General features: G+C 42.8%; 1 protein-coding gene across 1 annotated transcript; it reads right to left on the bottom strand.

Moving 5' to 3' along the window:
* Positions 1-17,663: 17,663 nt before the first annotated feature.
* On the bottom strand, positions 17,664-20,694 carry tmem121ab (transmembrane protein 121Ab; the record flags this gene model as incomplete). Its single annotated transcript, XM_080744504.1, has 2 exons — positions 17,664-17,999; positions 20,083-20,694. 2 exons carry the CDS (start codon positions 20,692-20,694, stop codon positions 17,664-17,666), a joined length of 948 nt encoding a protein of 315 aa, XP_080600630.1.
* Between the last annotated feature and the right edge of the window lie 750 nt (positions 20,695-21,444).

The following is a 21,444-nucleotide window of genomic DNA, read 5'->3' as shown; positions in this document are numbered from 1 at the left end:
CAGAATAAATCTGCATTAGGTGCAGACGAGAGAAAAGCGTTCTTGCCACATTACATAGGAGTGAATGCAATTACTGTAGGCGAAGCAGCCACAGGTAATTGATTCTATTGCCAACTTTTCCATTTACTTACTTCCCATTTGTGCTGACAAGATTTATTCAAACAATCGTGACATTATGCTGTAGGCCTAGCAATGAGCTTTCTCATCAGACTGTATTTTAATTTTTAGCAGTGTACAAAGAAATGGTTTTGTGGGGGAAAAGTTTGGTTTCAATTTGACCCTACAGGCATATGCCCGAGGTGCTTTACTGCACTGCTGTATATGAAAAATAAGCTTTTATTCTTAAAAATGTGTATTGTTTTAATTAGGAGAATAATTTAGACAGAAATCCAATAGGCTTGGTTCTAAAGAACATGATAATACTCAAGAGGATGCGAGCACGGCTCAAGTTTGAACAAGTCATTTGTTTTCAGTGGTGCACCATTCGGAAGAGTTCATTCAATAAAGAAGAATCTGTCCAGCAGCACTCACAGAAATGTCCTTCAGGTACTTTTATTTAGGCTTAGGAAGGAATGTGCTTTGGCAGTGCCTTCCTCAGTGTATTAACAAGCTGTGTATTATATTTGTGAAGGAAATGAGAAAAGTCGAGGCTAACAGGACTGAGGTAATACAATATGTATAGCAGCAAATCAAGAAAAGGACAGGCAAAGAGTGGAAAAATGAAAATAGTTCAAATTGAATTTACTTGGTAATGTGACACACACACACACACACACACACACACACACACACACACACACACACACACACACACACACACACACACACACACACACACACACACACACACACACACACACACTAAACAATTTCAATTGCGTTTCAAGAGACCTTCAATAGTGTTGTTTTTTTTGGAATTGATTCTGTTGCCAAAATAACACAAAGCCAGTGACCTGGGTTAGTGAAAATGAAAGAAGTAAGCCAACTTACCGTGTATGTAACCTCACGTCTCCAGGCTTTCTCGGGGGAAAGCCGGGTGTTCGTTTACAACGGCCGTTTGATCCGGTCTAGGCGGAAACCACAAGCAGAAGCGGCGACACTTTGTTTTGTTTCCCCCCGTTTTTTCCCCCAATCCCATATTAAAATGCTCCGGTGGCCTAGTGTAGTCTTACCAGTCGCTACGAGTTGGACTAAAAGATGAATATACCAAACGAATTTTCCAAAAGCAAAACTATGCCGCATCAAGGGGTTTATTAGGTAGGCCCTAAAAGTATGTCAGGGGAATTATTTTGGGTTAAAACTGTTTTCCGGTTTGATAGTTCCGGTGTTGTCCGTCTAGGACTACAACATGACGTAGAGTTGGTTTCCGCTCCCGACCGGATCAAACCCGAAAAAAGTGAAGGGATCCTAGGCTACCGTGTATGCAAGGTGTCTGAGTCAAAGTCATTCATCACCATCTCACTTAAAACCTCTCTAGCGAAGGATGTAAGATATGGACACATGTTTTGGTTTTTAACCTCTTCGTCTCAGAAGGGATCTTTATGAGTGCCTGGAAGTCAGCTGTGGTTGCGTCCGTCTTCAAATCAGTTGACCCACAGGACGTCTGTAATTAAAGACCCATCTGTATCCACGTGTGCACGTGTTGAAATGTTGGTGTCAGAACCTCTCATTTCCTACCTGAGCAACAGTCTCTTCTCTTTACATCGGGCTTCTGTACTTATCATTCAATAGAAGCTGCACATTGCTTGCCAAATCTATGATAGATAGCGATGAGAAAAGCATTTGGCACGGTTCATCACAAAGTTCCTCTTACAAAATTGTCTCCATTTCATTTATACTCCAAACGCCCTGAAGTAGAAGCAATCCTATATACTGTAACAGTTCCTCAAAATACAATTTTGGAAAGGAACTAATGCTTTCAAATAAATCAAACCTTGAATAATCAACTTGGGGGGGAGAGGGTGAAATGATTGTAATAAAATATATATATATTTGATTAATGCGTGAGGCTGCAGGCGCTCAATGTTTTATGTCAATTCAACTATACTGTAACAGTGCTCGCTGATGGTCTTTGATACACTGTAGGCTATACTTTCAGTGACAGTGTCACATCAATGTCTCGTCCAACACATACCACGTTCACATGAGAAACGGCAACGTGGTTATTTTTAAATGTCCGATGTGAATGCACATTAAAATGACTTGATATTGGACAAACTACTCATTCTAGAATTTAACTTTGGACAGCTGTACTATAAACCAGCGATTGAACCTGGAACCTTCAAATTCCAAAATGGCCGCACTACCGCCTGAGCCAGCTACCACCCCAGAATGTCCTCAGTATCCTAAGGCATACATGGGCAACTGGCGGCCCGGGGGCCACATACGGCCCCCACCTTCACTTAATGCGGCCCCCAGGTTATTATCGGATTCAGCTGTTACAATTCCAAACATGCAAACATGACCCGCTTTAATTACTTGAGTCTATATTAGTAGTTGAATGACTAGCATAGTAGTATTACAATGTTAGTCTTTTTTTATGTATTAATGACTAGTATAGTTGTATTAAAATTATTATTATTTATGTCCAATGTTTTTGTATTTAAGTTCATGAAGTTAACATAAGTAGCTATAACTAAATGTATTTGAAATTAAATAAAAATGTTACATTTCAGGATTCGAATCCAAAAATAACAAAAGATAATTCAGTATTCCAGTTCAAAAGAAGTAAAAATAGCCGGCTATTTTTACTACTCTTACTGGAGACAAGAGGTTTTTGCTTGACAGTAACAATATGCATTGTGGCCCCCTGGAGTGAGTGTGGAAATATAGTGGCCCTCTCCAACATCAAAGTTGCCCACCCCTGTCCTAAGGCATCTCGTCGGAAATACGTCTAACTTGTGACAGATGGCTTTCCAGAGCTCTGCACCAAGCCCTGTCGTTTGCTAACTAGCGTTCACGCCATTTATTCAGATCGTGCACTTGTAAGTTGCTCTGGATAAGAGCATCTGTTAAATGCCTAAATTGTTAATGACTTACCATCAATTTAAATCTGAAGTGGCATCCAAACTGACAGCCACTATGGATTGTATTAATTCTTGGTTAATTCAATCCTGCCTCTTGCTAAATGTAGCAAAGGCTTCAATTACGTTCTTTACAAAGAAGGCAAGTAACATAACAGAGCCTGATCTTTGCAGCAGGAAGAAAATACTCAGCATTTGAATTTAAGTGTGTGTTTGATTCGATTCTCACTCTTCTTTTTTAAAGAGGTGGTGCCATAGTTTTGTACTTTTTCTGGTTTTCATGTGTGTAGGAGGTTGACAGTACTTCATTAGACCCCCTGGTGTGGTTGTTATGAGCAATTATGCATTCTCTTTTTATTGTCTTTTTTTAGCTGGAGGATGCCACCTGCTGGGTCAGACGTGCCGTTCCAAAAACACCCATACTTATTACATCATAGAATCAACCCCTCCCCTAATTACCATTCACCCAACACATGTGGGTGTTGCTAACTTCAGCTGGGTCACCACCCACCATGACAACCACGCATACCAATGAACTGGTGGGTGTGGCCACATAAAAACATAATTTTAACTTTCTGTACACTTTTTTGGAAATATTCTTCCTCCTAGTATAATCATAATAGTAGATAATCATGTTTTATAGAGGGGAAAATCATGGCACCCCATCTTTAAGTGTATTCGGGTGTATTCTGTATTCATGTCCACAAAGCACCGTCCACTTTTTATGTTTTAAGGCTAATGTTCTGTCAGTATGATTTATTTATGGCAGTATTTCTTTATGGTAGGGGATGGGCTTGAAAAATCGAGTATTCCATTTGTTGAAATGAACATCAGTAGATGCCAACACTTTTCTGCAATGGCTGTTTACCTTTTTAATGGGTCCATTATTTTGTAAAAGTCTGGTTTAGCTAAGGTCAAGGTGGGAGTGCCACAGGTTCATTTCCTCCTAAATAATGATCATTGGATATTACCAATTTCTTTCTTCCAGTTTGACCATTAAAAAGCTTTCCTTAGACACATCTAATTGCTCGTTAAAAAATACTGTATTTTACTTTACGCCGCCCACTTTGTACTCTCACCAAAGCACTTTAGCCCCTACTTGTCTGTCTCCTTTGCCGAACGTCCCCTAACTGCTTCCCAAAAAGCAACAACAAGGCTGGTGTAGTTGAAAAATAGCTTTTTCAAGGTGAGTCCACTTACAGATTGTGAATAATAAGTTGATTTATTAAAGAATAAAAAAATAATTTACTGTAGAGAATAAACAAACCTGAAGCTAAAAGCAAAAGACTGAGAAGGGAGTAGTCGAAAAGATTGAGCCAAAGGTATAGGGTCCAGGGCAGGGCTGTAACCCACCTCCCAAGACATAGGGCCAGCTAATGGAACTCAACAACGAATACAACACATCTAAAAATACTTACTATACCATGTAACACTATGGTAACCACTCACTTTATACCAGGGGTCTTCAACGTTTTCAGGCCAAGGACCCCCTTGGTTGAGAGAGAGATGAAGCAGGGGCCCCCACAACCTTGTCATAGATTCCATATCGTTTCATTGTTTGACAGCACAATCATAGTGTAAAAAAAAAATTTGGATTCATGTCAATTTGTGATTTCAGATATTTAACCACTTGAACTGTCAATAATTCTCCCCTCTACACCAAACCTCTTTGCCGAAAATAGCCGATCTACAAGCTCACAACGCCTCGCACTGCGAGGCGTTTTGAGCTTGTAGATCTGCTATTTTTGGCTAAAGTTCTCAGAATCTGGTTAAGAATCTGGCTAAAAAGGAGATTTTCTTTTTATCACACAAAGATTTGGACAGGGGGTCCCCCTGTAGTAACTCTGAAGACCCCCTAGGGGTCCCGGACCCCCTTTTGAAGACCCTTGATTTATACCGTAGCAAAGTTCAAAGCCATACAACAAATATATTATACTATAACTCAAACTAGGTCCCACCGGCCACCGTGCATCCCACTGAAAAATCCCACCGCCCAGACATCCATCACTCACTACCCACCACATCCCCAATGCCTCCACGATATGCTTACCACCAGCAAATTCCCGAGGTCTGGGAAATCACGTTAAGGAGAACAGGAGCAAAAAAGACAGGAGAGAGGGAGAAGGAACAATGGCTGCCACAACTACTCAAGTCTCAGTCCAGACGCAAGATTTATGTGAATGTGACAAATGTGCAAATCATAAGGCTGCAAAAATAAAGCCCATAGTGCATTAAGTGCTGATTTGGTTTTCTGCAGCAAATGCAAAAAGTTACTGTGAGTAGGTTGTGGACTGAATACACCACCACGGGATGCACATTGCACCCCGCCCTCTACATCAGGGGTTCCCAAACTTTTTTGTCTCAGGGCACCCCATCAATATTTTTTTAATCCGAGGCACCCCTACATTTTCACTCCCAGCACCTTATATTTATAGCATATCGTCGTTGTCGGGTGGAAACCTTGTATGTCCAAAACCTTTCGTTTTGTATTTATCATCTATAAAATTTACTAAACTAGTGAAAACAGCAGATCTACAAGCACACAACGCCTCGCATCGCGAGGCGTTGTGTGCTTGTAGATCAGCTGTTTTCACTCGTTTTGTGTGACGGCCTTGTATGATGAAGCAGGGCTTTACTTGACCAAAAGACGTACACATTTGAAACTTGGAGATACGAGGTTTCTGCCCGACAGTGACAATATTTTATTGATTATGTTGTTGCAAAGAAAACGTTGAGATAACAGCCATTTTGGTTAGAACTGACTGAAAACAACTTTTTACTTCAAGCCTCGGGATACTAAATATTTTTTCAAGTGTCCAAATAAATTCCAAATATTATCAAATTATTTCGTGGCACCCCTGGACTACCGTCACGGCACCCCAGGGTGCCCCGTCACCCACTTTGAAAACCCCTGCTCTACATGGACATCAAACTGTGATCCCCCCACAATCCCCCGGGTCGCTGGAGGGACCTGCACCACCCCCGTTCAGAAGGCACTGCAGCGGGTGGTGCAGAAGGCCCAGTGCATCATGGGAGCGTCCCTCCCTCCAGGGAATTTACTAGAAGTGGTGTGTGTAGCCATGGCTGAGCACAGGTCATCGAGGACACTTAAACCTACCTCAAGGACGCTTACACCTCTACCTTTATATACCCGGATGTACACATAGTGAAAATAGCCGATCTGCAAGCTCTGTGAGCTGTAAAAAAAAAGAGAAAAATCACACAGATCTACAAGTTATATGAGATTGTAGATCTGCTATTTATGTTCAACTATTGTACTTTATTTACAGAATGTTTACCTTGTTTGCCAAATATGTGCCTTTCATGACATGCCTATAATCAGGATGCAACAGTGCAAGAAGCCAGTGAGTTCCCAAGCAACCTTGCTGAGTCTCATTTTCCTTCAGTTCCTAAACCGCTACCTATACGCCTCGGGAACTAACTTAATGTAGACCTTCAATACTGCCTCTTTAACACTTTTACAGCTCTTACAATCTGACACAGATAATGCTGTAAACACCCCTGGAGCCTTCCCCCTGATGATGCAATGCGAGAGTGCGGACTAGCCAGCACCTGCAACTGGGGACTCCCTCCACATCCTCCTGTCTAGCATCAGTTCTGCAGTGTTGTTAGTGTGGTTGCGCTAACGGGGCAGACAGACTACCAACTTTATTTATTTCTTTTTCCATCTTTACGGATACAATTTATTTTGCCACGCTATTCCTCCCACAGTTTTGGTGGCACGCACTTACGATAGGTCAAATCAACCGGCTTCGTCGGGACTCGTCTGCTTGCATTTTGCTAAGAGATACGTTATATATACGTAGTTTAATTTATATCAATTTATTCATGAATTAATTTTCTCCATTGACTTGAATGGGAAAATGCAAAAATGTAACTTCTACCACTTTTTGTGGTCACATGTTCAAATACTGGATTCGGATTGGCTTAAAACAGTGGTAAATCAGTCAACAACCTTGAGTTGGCTCATGGACCCCGCCCACTGAAACAATTAATGATTGTAACTAAAGATCCTTGCAAGTTAAAACTGTGTTTTCTTTCATTTATATGGTAAAAGTGGTAGAAAAGCAATTTACCATTCCAGGTTGTGGATTGTTGGCTGATTTACCACTGTTTCAGGGTTGTTTGGCACTCGGCTGCATCTCATGCCACAACCCTGAAACAGTGGTAAATCAGCCAACAACCCACTCCCTCTCATGGTAAATGGATTACTTTTCCCAAATATGGAGATGACTGACATCATACAGTAGCTGTCTGACGTCATAGACCCCCTGAGACTGACACAATATATCGATACATATGGGCATTCCAAGATATGGGCTTAATATTGATGACATCAGTGATCTCCATATATGGGCATAAAAGGGACAAGGACTGAGACAGAGATCTCCATATATGGCCATTCGTGTATTAGTGAATTCATTTTCCCCATTGATTTGAATGGGGAAAATTCAAATGGTAACGGTAATGAGGTAAGTGTGACCTGCTTCATGGCAACCACCATCTCTGCTGTCATGCCGCAGTGTGTGTCTACATACTGTAGGTCAGGGGTCTTCAACAGGGGGTCCGGGACCCCTAGGGGGTCCTCAGAGATACTAGAGGGGGTCCTCCAAATCTTTGAGTGATAGAAAATTTTTTGTTCTCCTTTTTTATAATAACCACTTGAACCCTAGCGTCCATATACTGAGGACTTTAGCCAAAAATAGCAGATCTACAAGCTCACAACGCCTCGCGCTGCGAGGCGTTGTGAGCTTGTAGATCGGCTATTTTCGGCAAAGAGCTTTGGTGTAGAGGGGAAAAAGAACAGACCAAGAGTGAAAGGTCAACTTTATTAAGTATTGACGGTTCAAGAGGTTAAATATCTGAAAACACAAATTGACATGAATCCAAAATACACTTGAGGATTTTGCTGTCAAACAATGAAACTATGGAATCTATGAACAGGTTGTGGGGGTCCCTGCTTCATCTGTCTCTCAACTAAGGGGTCGTTGGCCTGAAAATCGTTGAAGACCCCTGCTGTAGGTGGTGCACCTCTTTCCCTTCCGTGCCTTGTGTTGGCTTCCACAGTGTCAGTTTGCTTGCCGGCCAGCCAGCCTTATCTCCCATGTCAAATTTCCACTCTCCTCATCCTGCAGGGCATTGCAGAGATATTTGAAGTCCTTGAGCTCTTGGTTCTGTCCTCTGTGTTCAATGCAATGTTGTTTTTGACAGCAAATTTTGATTTAGTTTTAGTCATAGTCTTTTGAATAAAAATGTATTTTACTTTTAGTCATAATTTAGTCACCTGAAAAGTTTTAGTTGTAGTCTAGTTTTAGTCGACTAAATAGCATACGATTTTAGGCGACTAAATCTACAGTTGATTTAGTCAACTGAAATGTATTTTGCAGGCCTTGATGGCATCGTAATGGCTGGTTTTACTCTTGGTTGCATGCTGAAATAGCTGATCTACAAGCTCACAACGCGTTGTGAGCTTGTAGATCTGCTATTTTCAGCATGCAACACCTGAGAGCAACCAAACATAAAATGACTCTTCTCCACTAGTCCCTCCCTAAAGTTTTAGTCCAATTTAAATTTTGTTGACGAAATTGTCAATATATTTAGTCTTAGTTTTAGTCATCACAGCTTAGTTTTTATTTCATTTTTATTTTGTTTTCGTCATTGAAAACAACACAGTCGACAAACATTTTTCGTCATAGTTTTAGTCTACGAAATCAACACTGGTTCAATGTCAATACTTAGTTTTTTTTCACTGACGAAATAAATAAAAACTAAACAAAAACTAAGATACGATGACTAAAACTAAGACTAAATATATTGACAATTTTGTCAACAAATAAAAAACTAGACTAAAACGTGACAAGTGGAGAAGAGATCCGGTAGAACTAAAATGTTATGTTTGGTTACGCTCGGGTGTTGCGCTCTGAAAATAGCAGATCTACAAGCTCGCAGCGCTGTGACACGTTGTGCGCTTGTAGATCGGCTATTTTCAGCATGCAACCAATTGTTAAATCGGCCATTACGACGCCTTCAAGGCCCACCAAAATACATTTTTGTCAATAAAATCTACTGTAGATTTAGTCGACTGAAATCTTATGATAAATAGTCGACTAAAACTAAACTAACGCAAAAACATTTCAGATGACTCAAATGATTGTGACTAAAACTAAACGACATTTTATTCCAAAGACTATGACTAAAACTAATTCAAAATGTACTGTTAAAACCAACACTGCACTGAGCTTCAGCCTGAATGAATGCTGCTGCAGCAGCAGAGTGTGCTCTGAGACTCCCAGCCCTGATCCTCCTTAAATACACTCAAAAGGGAAAAGAAATGTCAAGATCACGGCTGTTGAATTTAGTCAGAAACAACCTATTCATTCCAGACAGGCCCACCACCTACACAGTTTCTTCTACCTGATGCCTCAGATTGTGCTGAAGAATCCCCAGTGCCATCCCCAGGAATCGTACTTTCTGCCATCGATATAAGAATCTCTTGTTCTTGCACTATATCTGGCATGTTGAACTTTGTGTCACTTTTCTACTTCTTCTCGTTGCAGTAACTTCTGGTATAGTTGCCATTCTTTTTCACATTTGATTGTCTGAAAAGGCTTTTTGTTCCATCTGAATCTGTAGGAGTTCTTTTCGTTTGTTCAAAATGCTTTTGTTCCCATCTGAATCTGTGGAAGTTCTTTTCGTTGTTCAAACAATGCCATTTCTCCTGAGCATCATTATGGTGAACCAAACCAGGGTTGAAAACGTTGTTGGAGCCTCAGTTTCTAACAATTGAATTTATAATAGAACTTTAGCTTATTTAATTTTCAGCAATTCTTTCAGTTCTAGTTTCTTAGTGCTCCTTGGGGAAAACAATCTGCAACTTTCTCTTAGCAGTATTCCAGACGGAGACGCAAAAAACTAAAATTAAAATATCTTCCCTTTACCAAAACTAAGGCTTTCCTGCTTGACAATGCCTATTCTTTTTAGCCATTCCAAATGTAATTATGTCCAAATCTGTATGTTAATACAATATAACTTATAGAATTGGGGTGGTTGTATTTTGTCTCCCTGCTTTTCTATTGAGACATTTAGATTGTGCCAATCTATTCAATTTAACCCTTGAGCAAGAAGGCAGGCTCTATTAGCTTAATCACTCAATGGTAAAAGGTTCAGCATGCAGAAAACTGGGTCCAAATCCGGGGTAGAAGAGGAAGGTTATAGCGCAGCTTTAACTAACACAGTACAGCATCTTGCAATGGTTCTTCATGGTGTACAAGATACACTACACCTCCAAGATACCCATGTACCTGTCAAAATACTTCAAAAACGTCAAGGATGTCCACAATCACAACAACAGAGGCAGCTTCACTAATCATGTTCAACCCAGATTTAACACTAAAAAAGGGTCTAATTCGTTCTCCAGCTATACCACCAACATGTGGAACGCCCTACCGCAGGCCTAAAGGAGTGCAAATCCCTAGCCTCCTTCAAAATTGGTCTGAAAAGTCACCTACAAACGGCTACTATTTGAAACTTGTAATAAACTAAGCCCATACCCCCCCCCCCCTTTCCTTTGTAAATATCCCATTGCTTCCTTTTCCCTTGTTTCATTTTTTATTACTGCTCTTTATTTTCTCCCCTTTTGTCACAGACAATTCCCTATGCAAAGTCCTATGTTCTATCCGTCTGTCTTTCAATGTTGATGATCTCCTTTTAGTTGACCTGGCTTGTACCAGTGATGTCATGAAACTGTTTTTCCTATGCAAACTTCTAATAGATTCTTCAATCAATCAATCAATCAATCAATCAATCAATCAATCAAACAAACAAACAAACAGGTAACGAGCAATGAGCTGCCCAAACCTCCAATACCCCATTTTTTTTTTTTTTTTTTTAAGATTTGTTTTTGGGCTTTTTATGCCTTTATTCGATAGGACAGTAGACTGACAGGAAATGGGGAGAGAGATGGGTAATGACATGTGGCAAAGGTCGTCCGGATCGGGAATCGAACCGGCGACGCCAGCAGGCATCATAGCCTAGTATATGGTACGCGCCTTGACCACCAGGCCAGCGGGCGCCCCTCAATACCCCATTTTCAATACCCCATGTGCACATGCAAGTCAGCAAGCAGCCTATGCATATCCCACATACCAAAAACAAACAAAAAGACCACAAACCAAAGAGTGTTATAGAACAGGGGTTTTCAAAGTGGGTGACGGGGCACCCTGGGGTGCCGCAACGGCAGTCCAGGGGTGCCGCGAGATCATTTGATAATATTTGCAATTTATTTGGACACTTGAAAAAATATTTAGTATCATTTTAAACTATAAGTACAAAGTTATTTTCACTCAGTTTTAATCAAAATGGCTATTATCTGAACGTTTTCCTCACAACATAATCACTAAAATATCGTTACTGTCAGGCAGAGACCTCTGTCGCACAACACTAGTGAAAACAGCCGATCTACAAGCACACAACGCCTCGCATCGCGAGGCGTTGTGTGCTTGTAGATCTGCTGTTTTCAATAGTTTAGTACATTTTATAGATGATAAATATAAAACTAACGGTTTTGGACATACAAGGTTTCCACCCGACAACGAGGATGATAAATATAAGGTGCTGGGAGTTAAAATTATAATGTAGGGGTGCCTCAGATTAAAAAACATATTCATGGGGCCCTGAGACAAAAAGGTTTGGGAACCCCTGTTATAGAAGTTCTAACCTGCCCTATATGATGGGCACAAAGGGTACATATCCAGCAGCAAACACCTTGGCTGCCAGATGGTCTGAGACTCCCTCCTCTCCTCATCAAACAAAACAAAAAAAAGTACTCTCGCAAAGAAATTAAGCAAATTCTACTAGGCTCTCCTCCCCCAAAGTTCGGATAACTTATTTACACCTGTCAGCATTCACTCCGGGCCAATATTGGCCAACAATTTTAAACTAAGTTGCATATTCTGAGTTGTTTTTATCCAATTTACCTAAACCAATTAATCCTCCCCACATACATTAGTGTCAGTGTTTTGGCACTGCTATTGTTGCGACCGTAGGTCGCATTTACTCTCAAACCCTGCACAAAGCGTCAGTCTGTCTGTCTGTCAGTCTGTCTGTCAGTCTGTCTGTCACACCTCACACGTCACACTTTTTCCCTGCTTATATCTCCGCAACCGTTGCCCCGATCCATGCCAAATTTTGCACACACGTTCCTTGGCTGCCAAACTACAACCTCCAAGGACCCCCGGACCCCCAGGTCCCTGGGGGACCCCCAGATGTAAAAAATGACCAAATGCGCAAACATGACCAAATGACCACCCCAACGGGGCTGCTCACGGGGAATTCCCGGGGACCACCGACTCCTGGTGCTCCAGAACGGATGCAAAAGTGGTGGCGCCCCCAGTGGAGGACCCCCTACACTGCAGCTCACATAAAATGCCGTAACTCCGGCTAGGAGCGACCGGGACAGCCGGGGCCGGTACCTATTCGTCCGCCTTGCCGGCGCGGAGACCCCACCCCTCATTTCTCACATGGCCCTCTTCTAGCGCCACCATGAGGCCGATTCTTGCAAAACACATTTTTGGACACTGCTCCTACAATTTTCGCCCTAAAATCACGCAAATCGGTACACAGTATGTCTACACTCATCCCATCAACATGAATCTGTCCCATATAGCGCCACCTCCAGGCCGATTTTTAAAAACACATTTTTGGACACTGCTCCTACAGATTTTGCCCTAAAATCACGAAAATCACTACACAGTATGTCTACACTCATGTCATCAACATGGATCAGGAAGATTTTGGCAAAACACATTTTTGCCCTATTTGTGGAGATAAGTGACCTACGGTCGCTTATCTCCCGATTAGGGAGCCTTACTGGTACCCTACTGGCTAACCAGTACTGATGGAGAACACAGCCAAATTGAGCCAATAGATGCTTGGCAAGATGGATGCACAACCCTATAGATTCTGTGATGGTGATGGTGGACATTACGGTACTTTGCCCCTGCACCACCCGAGCGCCCTAATCCATTGTACTCTTATCAGTTGGTAGAAAATATTTCTATACTTAGTAAAAGGTGTGCACCAGTTAAATTAACACTGACATTGATCGATAAGGATTGATCGATATCAATATAAAATTACATTTTAATGTTAGACACCACTTTCAGTGTTAAAAGTGTCAAGGTTATTTTGTTTTGATCAACTAACTAATGCATGTGATGAGATATGCTCCACTCCAGGTCTGTACAAAGGATGTTGACCAGAGAAATGATATATCAATAATGTCATAATGCCCAGGACACTGGATAACACATTGGATAATGCCAAGCCATATCTGGCATTGTCCTTCTGGCTACTGGGCCCAAGACACGAAAACATCTGATATCCATTATGTTATAATTGTCCAATCCGAATGTGACTAATGTATTCTGTAACTCCATATATCTGTGAAATTATGTTTTGTATGGGCAGAAAAGCAACTATGGGTGAACTAGAGGGTATGCATGTCCACTGGGACCCGCCCCCCTAATCTAGACTGAGTGGCAAAGCAGCATGGAGCATTGGAGTTTGGAAGTGCTAGTTGCAAACCACTCAACAGCCCTGCATACCACCTGTTTCTAAATTGCACATAATGCAGGAGGCAGCAGTATGTTGTGTTGTTGAAAACGAGTGCTTCCAAACTCTGACACTTGGAAAAAGTAAAACCTGCACCAAATGTCTTGACAGAAAGTAGCTCATAACATGTCTATGGTGAGTTTTTATGAAACAAAAACTTTGCAGATAGAAAGAGGATAATTCAAGCTTTCAGTACAGCCGCAATGTTGGTGAGTTAACTTTGTTTAATACAATCAGATAGGACTTTTCTGTTTGGATGTATGGGCTGTCAATGGCAGAAATTAGTTTTTTGCCACTCAGTAGATGTTCCCACATAACTTCCAGCAACAGTGATGTCACGCACATACCCTCTATTGGCTTGCTGTACTTTACGCTGAACTATTCTTTTAATACAACTAAGAGAACTGTGGTTTTACTCTGTGGGTGGAAGCTGAGTCTTCTGGGAAAGGATAACTTTCTAAAGGAATTAATACATGGGATATAAACAAAAAACCCATCAGACATTTTACTGTGTGTCAATTTCTGTATATAAATGTTGGATTAGCCATCGTATGATCGTATGTTAGACAGCCTTGGTTCAGAGTGTGGTAAAGTGTAGGGCGGAGGCCACATGCAGATTAATAAGCTCATTTATTCAGGAATGAATAAAGAGGTGAGGTTGCTCACAGTGACAGCTCAACGTGTGGTGGCACGTTTAGCGTGCGCTGATTGATCAACTGCAATCAGCCACTAGGGTGTGAGGGTACATTAAACAAATTGGTCCAAATAAAGAAGTGCAGATTACGCCAGAGGGAACTGTTTTACCACAGTCCTACAAGTGGAAGAATTAATGACTGAATAACGGAAGATGACAAACATAACAATTATAACTGGTTTCATTAAGACTATGAAAAGCTCCACCGGCTGTCTGTCCGTCCGTCTGTCACGTCACACTTTTGCACCCCCCCCCCCCCCCCCCCTTGGATGGCAAATCACAACCTCCAGCCCTGATTTCTCACATGGCCCTCTTTTAGCACCTCCATCAGGCAGATTTTTGCAAAATACATTTTTGGACACTGCTCCTGCAGATTTTGGCCAAAAATCACGCAAAGCGGTAGGCCTACACAGTATATCTACATTCATGTCATCATCATGGATCTGTCCCATTTCCCATATTCCCTCCTGATTGGCTACGATTGCCTTCTAGTTTGTGTATGCAATGTGACGGTCGCTTATCTCCCGATTAGGGAGTCTTACTGGTTACATCTCTATGCAGCTGTTTCAGGTATTTATTTATTTACAGATGGCTACTGTTGCAAATTAATTATTAGTGGTCGACTCGTTAGGATTTTTCAATGGCTGATGACGATATTAATGGCATCTGATGGCCAAAATATTGTGCCGATTTTGCATCTGAGAAAACAGCAGCTTAATAATAACAAATTATACACAAAACATTTGTTTAACACTATTATCCTTTGCATTAAGTACATATAGGTAGATCTGCAGTAGTGTAAGACATAAATGCATACAAAGGTACCCCGCAGCATTATGTTCTGTTATTTTCTTACATGTAAACTGCATGTACTGTACAAAAGGTATCAAAAAACGAATATGTAAACCTTTTATGAAAAATAAATTGCCTAAATATGTCTGCAGAATGATAATTTCTTTCATGAGCACAGGCATTGGCGTGATTAATCAGCCTGACTGATTAACGACAGTTGTAGTTAATGAAGTTGAGGGGCAAAGACCTGAACTCTTGACTCTTGGGCCATTATTCTTAATTCATACTCTGTGATACGATGCCAAAAATAGCTGATCTTGAGTTTGTCGGCTATTTTCGGCATGTGACACCATTGTACAACGAGTATGAATCAGATTTAGTGTTTCCCACTGCCATAATGAGACTTTCCTTAGGTGACCGACCCCATGCATTTCCCACCATAAAACTGGGGTATGTTAATTAAAGTCCCTGTGGAAACGCGAAGAGAAACGCCAGTCGTTTAAGTTAGTTAGACTGCAGACATGATAGATTGTGTACGGCCAGTGCAGACATGACGACCAAGTATACAGCCCAAATGAGAGGCTATAAAGAAAACCAGGGAAATCTGCAAATGGTTCATACATTTTTATCACATTTCAGTGATAAAAGTCGTCACTCTAGTTTTCCACAAAAGTGGTAGCCTGAGGGATAGAATTAAAGCTGCAGAGAGAGGTCCGTGTGGCTGTTCGGGCTGCATATTTATGGCCTCTCTGTAACTCATTTCATGTAAAATGTAGTAGCAGAAACTAAGGGATTAGCTGTATTAGCCACCACGGGCAGCACATGCGAGGAATGCACAAACGACTTCGTAAAATCAATTTCCTACTGAAAGCATAGGGACCTTTTAACAGTCATCACCAGTGTAGAAAAAAACAAGACCGTTTATCCTATTTCTTAATATTTTTATTTAAACATCACAGGCCTCCAACAAGTAAAGAATATACATAATAATTAATAATAATTAATAAAGAAATGAATACAACAAGAACATTTCAGAACTGCTGTTTGAATGTTATTTTTATTTCTCTTTTTCGCTTGTCTATTTTTTTCACATTAATGTCTGCGCTCGGGATTTCGGCATTCTTCCACTTCAAGGCTTAGGCTAGTTGTAGAGGAATGTACAGTACTGGAAATAAAACAAAAGGATCATCTCATCTTCTGACTTTTGTACTGTGTTTTTTATATACGTATAGGGGCGGTAGTGGCTCAGGAGGTAGAGCGGATGTCCTGACACTGAACCCCTGGTTGCTTCCGCCTTCACTGTGTGAATGCAGTATAGGCGGATTTAACACAATAGTGTAGAGCGCTTCGGATAAAGGCGCTATAGAAACACAGACCATTGACCATTTTCTCACATAATATGTCATCGTCATACACATTGTCTCAAAACTATTGTACCGATATGACCTTCCACATCCTTGTGCGCACACACATACAGCACATACACACACACGCGCTCACACACAAGCTTGTGCCCACATGCGAGCAGGTATGCAGGTACGTACACGCATGCAGGCACACGCATTAATACCCACGCACGCACACACATATGCAAAGACACACACACACACACACACACACACACACACACACACACACACACACACACACACACACACACACACACACACACACACACACACACACACACACACACACACAGTAAGACACACCGTACGCTTGGATGCCTGGAGTAGATGGTATAGTGCTGAGCTCTGGTGCTATTATCAGACATTTGGTAGTAAAGCCTCACCCTGGCAGAGGCAGTAGGTTGCAGAGAGCTCCATTCTCAGCAGAACTGCCTGTGCAGTGCCTGTTGAAATGCGCGCCCCTCCCTCTCCCTCTCCGCCAGCCTTTCTCTACTACAGATCATATACTGTACTATCTGCTCATGACTGACCTTCGTCACTCCCCCCTCTTTCTCTCTGTCTCTCTCTACTCGCTCCTCTTTACCTGAAGTGCTGCACACTGAGTGGTACGTCCTTTGGTTGCTGGGATTCAAAGGAAATGCCACACATGCGCGCCTGCGCTGTCAAAAAGTGAGAAATACAAGATATTCAAAAAGGGGGAACAAATTGTCCAATTTACACGACAAAACTCGGTCACCCAGCTGCAGAATGTGGAGATTCTCTCTTAATAATAAAGTTTTAAAACATTTAAAAACACAATAACATGATAAAAATGTGTTTCTCTCCTTTTATTTTTTTTAATTCCTTTTTTTTTTTTTGTCTTTTCCCTTGCGTGAGAACCAGGGACACCGCCTCGACGGGACAGGCCGGGCTGAAAAACGTCTTTAGATATTTTCACAGCAGTTTAGACTAGACTAGCATCCTGTCATGCAGCTGACTTCTCCCATTTACAGCCCAATTCTCCTCGGGTTCATGGAAACAGTATACAGCGCAACACGGGGGCTAGGGTCGACTTCCTGGTTGGTCTCCGCTTCCGGTGAAGCGCCAGCGAGTCCCACTGGGGGTGGGGGGCGGTCATGTGTCGATGACGTCCTGCGCGGGTGAGGGTTCGTGGGGCAGACTGGTGGCGTTGGGCAGGGGCTGCGCTACGTGGCTGACGGAGTTCTGCTGCAGCTCCAGCGCCATGGCGTTCTGCGGGTGCGGGAACTCCTTCACCTGCTTGCGGTACTCCAGGAAGGTGGAGGCCTTGGTGGCGATGGCCACCACGTTCTTGCCCACGAAGATGGTGGAGACGCGGCTGTCCTGGAACAGCACCATGTTGACGCCGCGGATGAGGATGGTGACCACGTTGATGGTGACCAGGCTCAGCACCGGGTAGAGCATCATCTTCTGCGGCGAGACGTGCTCCCCCTGCATGTTGGGTGGTGGGAGATATGGAGAAAATTAACCCATTTAGGCCTAGGATTATTGACTGCTTTAACTATTGAAAAATAGCAGATATACAAGCTCACAGCGCGGCACCGAGTGCCGCGCTGCAAGCTTGTGGATCTGCTATTTTTTTTAAATCATGATTTTTTTTTTGCAAGTCTTTGAATATATCTATTTAAAAGCGAACATTTGTAACCAAATATTTGCTTCTGGGTGGTCCCTGGAACAACATATTTTGAGATGGGGGGTCCGTGTAACCTGACTTGCGTCAGATGGTGGCAGTAGTGCGCTACCGCCCTACTTTACCATCTGAGCTCTCTCGGTGAGAGTTGATAACACTCGTAAAGCCCCGGGCCGGACCAATCAGCGGCAGCTACGGGCGGGCTCTGAGCGGCTCTGAGCCAATAGAGTCTGATTGCAGACCACGTGGAAACCCAGGAGGCGGATTCTGGGTGGAACACGCAGACAGGCCAATATGAGTGGTTGGAGTTGGCACTCCCAGACTGTGATAGACAGACGGCCCCATCCAATCACCTGCTACATAATTTCAAAAAATGGCCCGCCCCTTACATCGAGTCTGCCGGAGCAATCCCAGATGGATAGTAAGCAGAGCGGTATACGCACTGCTGCTATCATCTGGCGAAAGTCAGGTTAGGGTCTGTGGCCAAATACCTGTAATTTTGGGGGTCCTTGACATGAAAAAGTTTGAGAACATATAGTGATTTAGAAGAAGGATTTAGAAGTCAGGTCAAAGATCGGGTCAAAGATATTCAAAGACTTGCACACATTTCATGATTTTTCAAAAATAGATCTACAAGCTTTGCCGCGCTGTGAGCTTGTATATCTGCTATTTTTCTAAAGTTAAAGCATACAATAAGTGGTTAAAATCTAGCGCGACTCAGGCGCGTTCCAGGTATTTGAGAGTTAATGCAATATCGCAATATTTTTCCAAGCTGTATCACGATTAGGGATGGAGCTCGAAACAAGGGCCCGCTACATACTCGATAACAAATGTATTAAGTACCCGGTATTAAAAGGCTTTGGGCTTATCAAGCTTGTTATCGAGCATAGCGGCCCATTACGTCAAGTTTAAAACAATCAAGACAAGAGCCGATCAAGACATTATTACAGTACTATTCATAATATAAGGCCATTTAACAATTATTGCACACTAATGAATGATTGTTTTAATGATATTTAATGCTAATGTTTGTTAATTTTGTCATCTCAAACTCAGTCACAACAACTGGCCAATAAAAAAATATACCAGTTCTGTTCAGAATTTGTCTCGCGTCTTTCCACAAAATATTAGAAAATGCTCAATAGTGGGCTCGATAAAAGCCCGGCTCAATAAGCAGGAACGATAAGGTGCTCATTATCAATAAAAAGTAACGAGCTCCATCCCTAATCACAATTAATTTTTCATGTTGGTTTTTATGGTTATTTCTCAAGTTATTTAACAGTACAACCACCTACGAGGTAACAAAAACTAAAAGAAAAGAGGAGTAACAGACCATTTAGACCAGTGGTCCTCAAAGTGGGGTCCAAGGAGAGACTGGGTTCCTTTTGGGAGGTCTAAATTGACCCTTACAAGTATGTAACTCTGACAGTGTACAAACGGGTCCATTTGGTTTCATTTGTACACTGTCAGAGTTAAGGGGAGACCTTGATGTTAAAGTTTGAGAATTACTGATTTAGACCAAAATGCCGGTTTAAATGAATTCGGCAATGAATCTCTGTATTAACAATTCAACAAGACTCCCTCGTTGTATCACGATATTTACGATATATCTCTGAAAAGGCATATCGTGGAGACATTGGGCCCGATTAATCAAGCACTTTACAGCCAAATTACACCCATATTTTGATCTCACCGGCATTTAGGACAATTCCCAAGTTAGGTTCAGATTCAGCAATGTTTTTTTTTCTGGGATTTTGAAGGTAAAACAGAAATATAAGCCAGATTTAGTCAATTTATTTACACAATATTTACAACTAGATTGATGAATCGGGCCCCATGTATCGTCTCAACGATATTCATCACATCTCCCACACCCACTCATACCTGCATGCTGATCTCGCTGAGCGACACGCAGGGCAGGATGAGCAGCAGGATGTAGCAGTAGAAGAACATGAGGCCCTCGGCCCAGATGGGCAGGCCCGTCCGCTGGGGCTCCCACAGGTTGGCCTGGATGTCCAGCAGGTCCAGGAGGTCCAGGGCCACCCAGAACAGGCGGCCCCGCATGTCCTCCTTCTTCCGGAACGTCCGCACGTACTCCATGCTGTCCAGCGCCACCAGCACCAGGTAGAGGCCCGGCACGCACACCGAGAGCAGCAGCGTCAGCGCCTTCCGTGCCACCGTCTCCAGGCTCTTCCGGTCGGCCTTGCAGTTCTGGAAGACGAAGTAGAGTTTGATCTCCAGCACGAAGATGTACAGGAACCACAGGATCATGGCGTAGCCCCGCCGGGCCGTGCGCACCTCGGCGCCCACCCACACGGCCACGTAGCGCAGCACGATGAGGAAACACACGTCCCCCACCAGGACGATGATGCACACGCCGATCTTCCGGGGACCCTGGTTCTGCTCCACCAGGTAGGCGTCCATGAAGGCCATGCTGGTCATGATGACGATGGTGGTCAGGCACACGTGGCGTTTGTCCGGGGGCGGCAACACCATGGCGAGGGCGCCTTTTAGGCTCTCACTCTCAATCCGGGGGGGTTTTCAATGAAACGGTGAAAGAGAGCAGAAAGAAAATACACTCCGGAGCTTTGTAAAGGTGGCGGACAAATCAAAAAGCTTCCGATTACGCCGCATGTATTATTAGTATAAAGTAATACTGTATAATATATATATATATTAAAGAAGATTAATTCCTTATAGATCCCTTACTGGAAGAAGTGAGTCATAGAGTGAGGAAGAGGGTGGAATCAAGGTGGACGTGGAACAGGTTGCGTGGCGTCAGCAGAAAGTGAGGCTCTAGCTGCTGATTGCTCTGAGCATGTGAACACAGGAACATGCACCTCATTACTCAGCGCAGTTCCATTGATCCCACCCAGCCGCTCATGCTGTTACACTGAATCCACTATGGCCGACATGCCATGACTGATTCAAGCATAGTAATCCACACGCACAGTCAAATGGAGGATAGCCTGATAGCCCGATAGGCAGGTGAAGGTCCTGTGAGACCTAGTGGAGTTTTCTTTTTATTTTGGTGCAGGAATAGCGATGCTACGTGTGTGTCTGGTGCTCAGAGAGGAATCCCTCTGTAGATATATTCCCGTGGTCGATGCTGCAGTGTGTGTGGCTCCTGGCCGGCCCCCGCAGTGTGTGTGTGTGTGTGTGCACGACTGTGAATGGTTGAGAGCGGAGAGTCTGCAGTGACCACAGCCCCCCAGCCGCCATAAATCACACAGACATTGGGTCAAC

The sequence above is a fragment of the Nannobrachium achirus genome, assembly GCF_963921795.1.
Source record: "Nannobrachium achirus genome assembly, chromosome: 16".
NCBI lineage: Eukaryota > Metazoa > Chordata > Actinopteri > Myctophiformes > Myctophidae > Nannobrachium > Nannobrachium achirus.
Note: the sequence above shows the minus strand (reverse complement) of the source record. Positions and strands in the feature narration are given on the sequence as shown.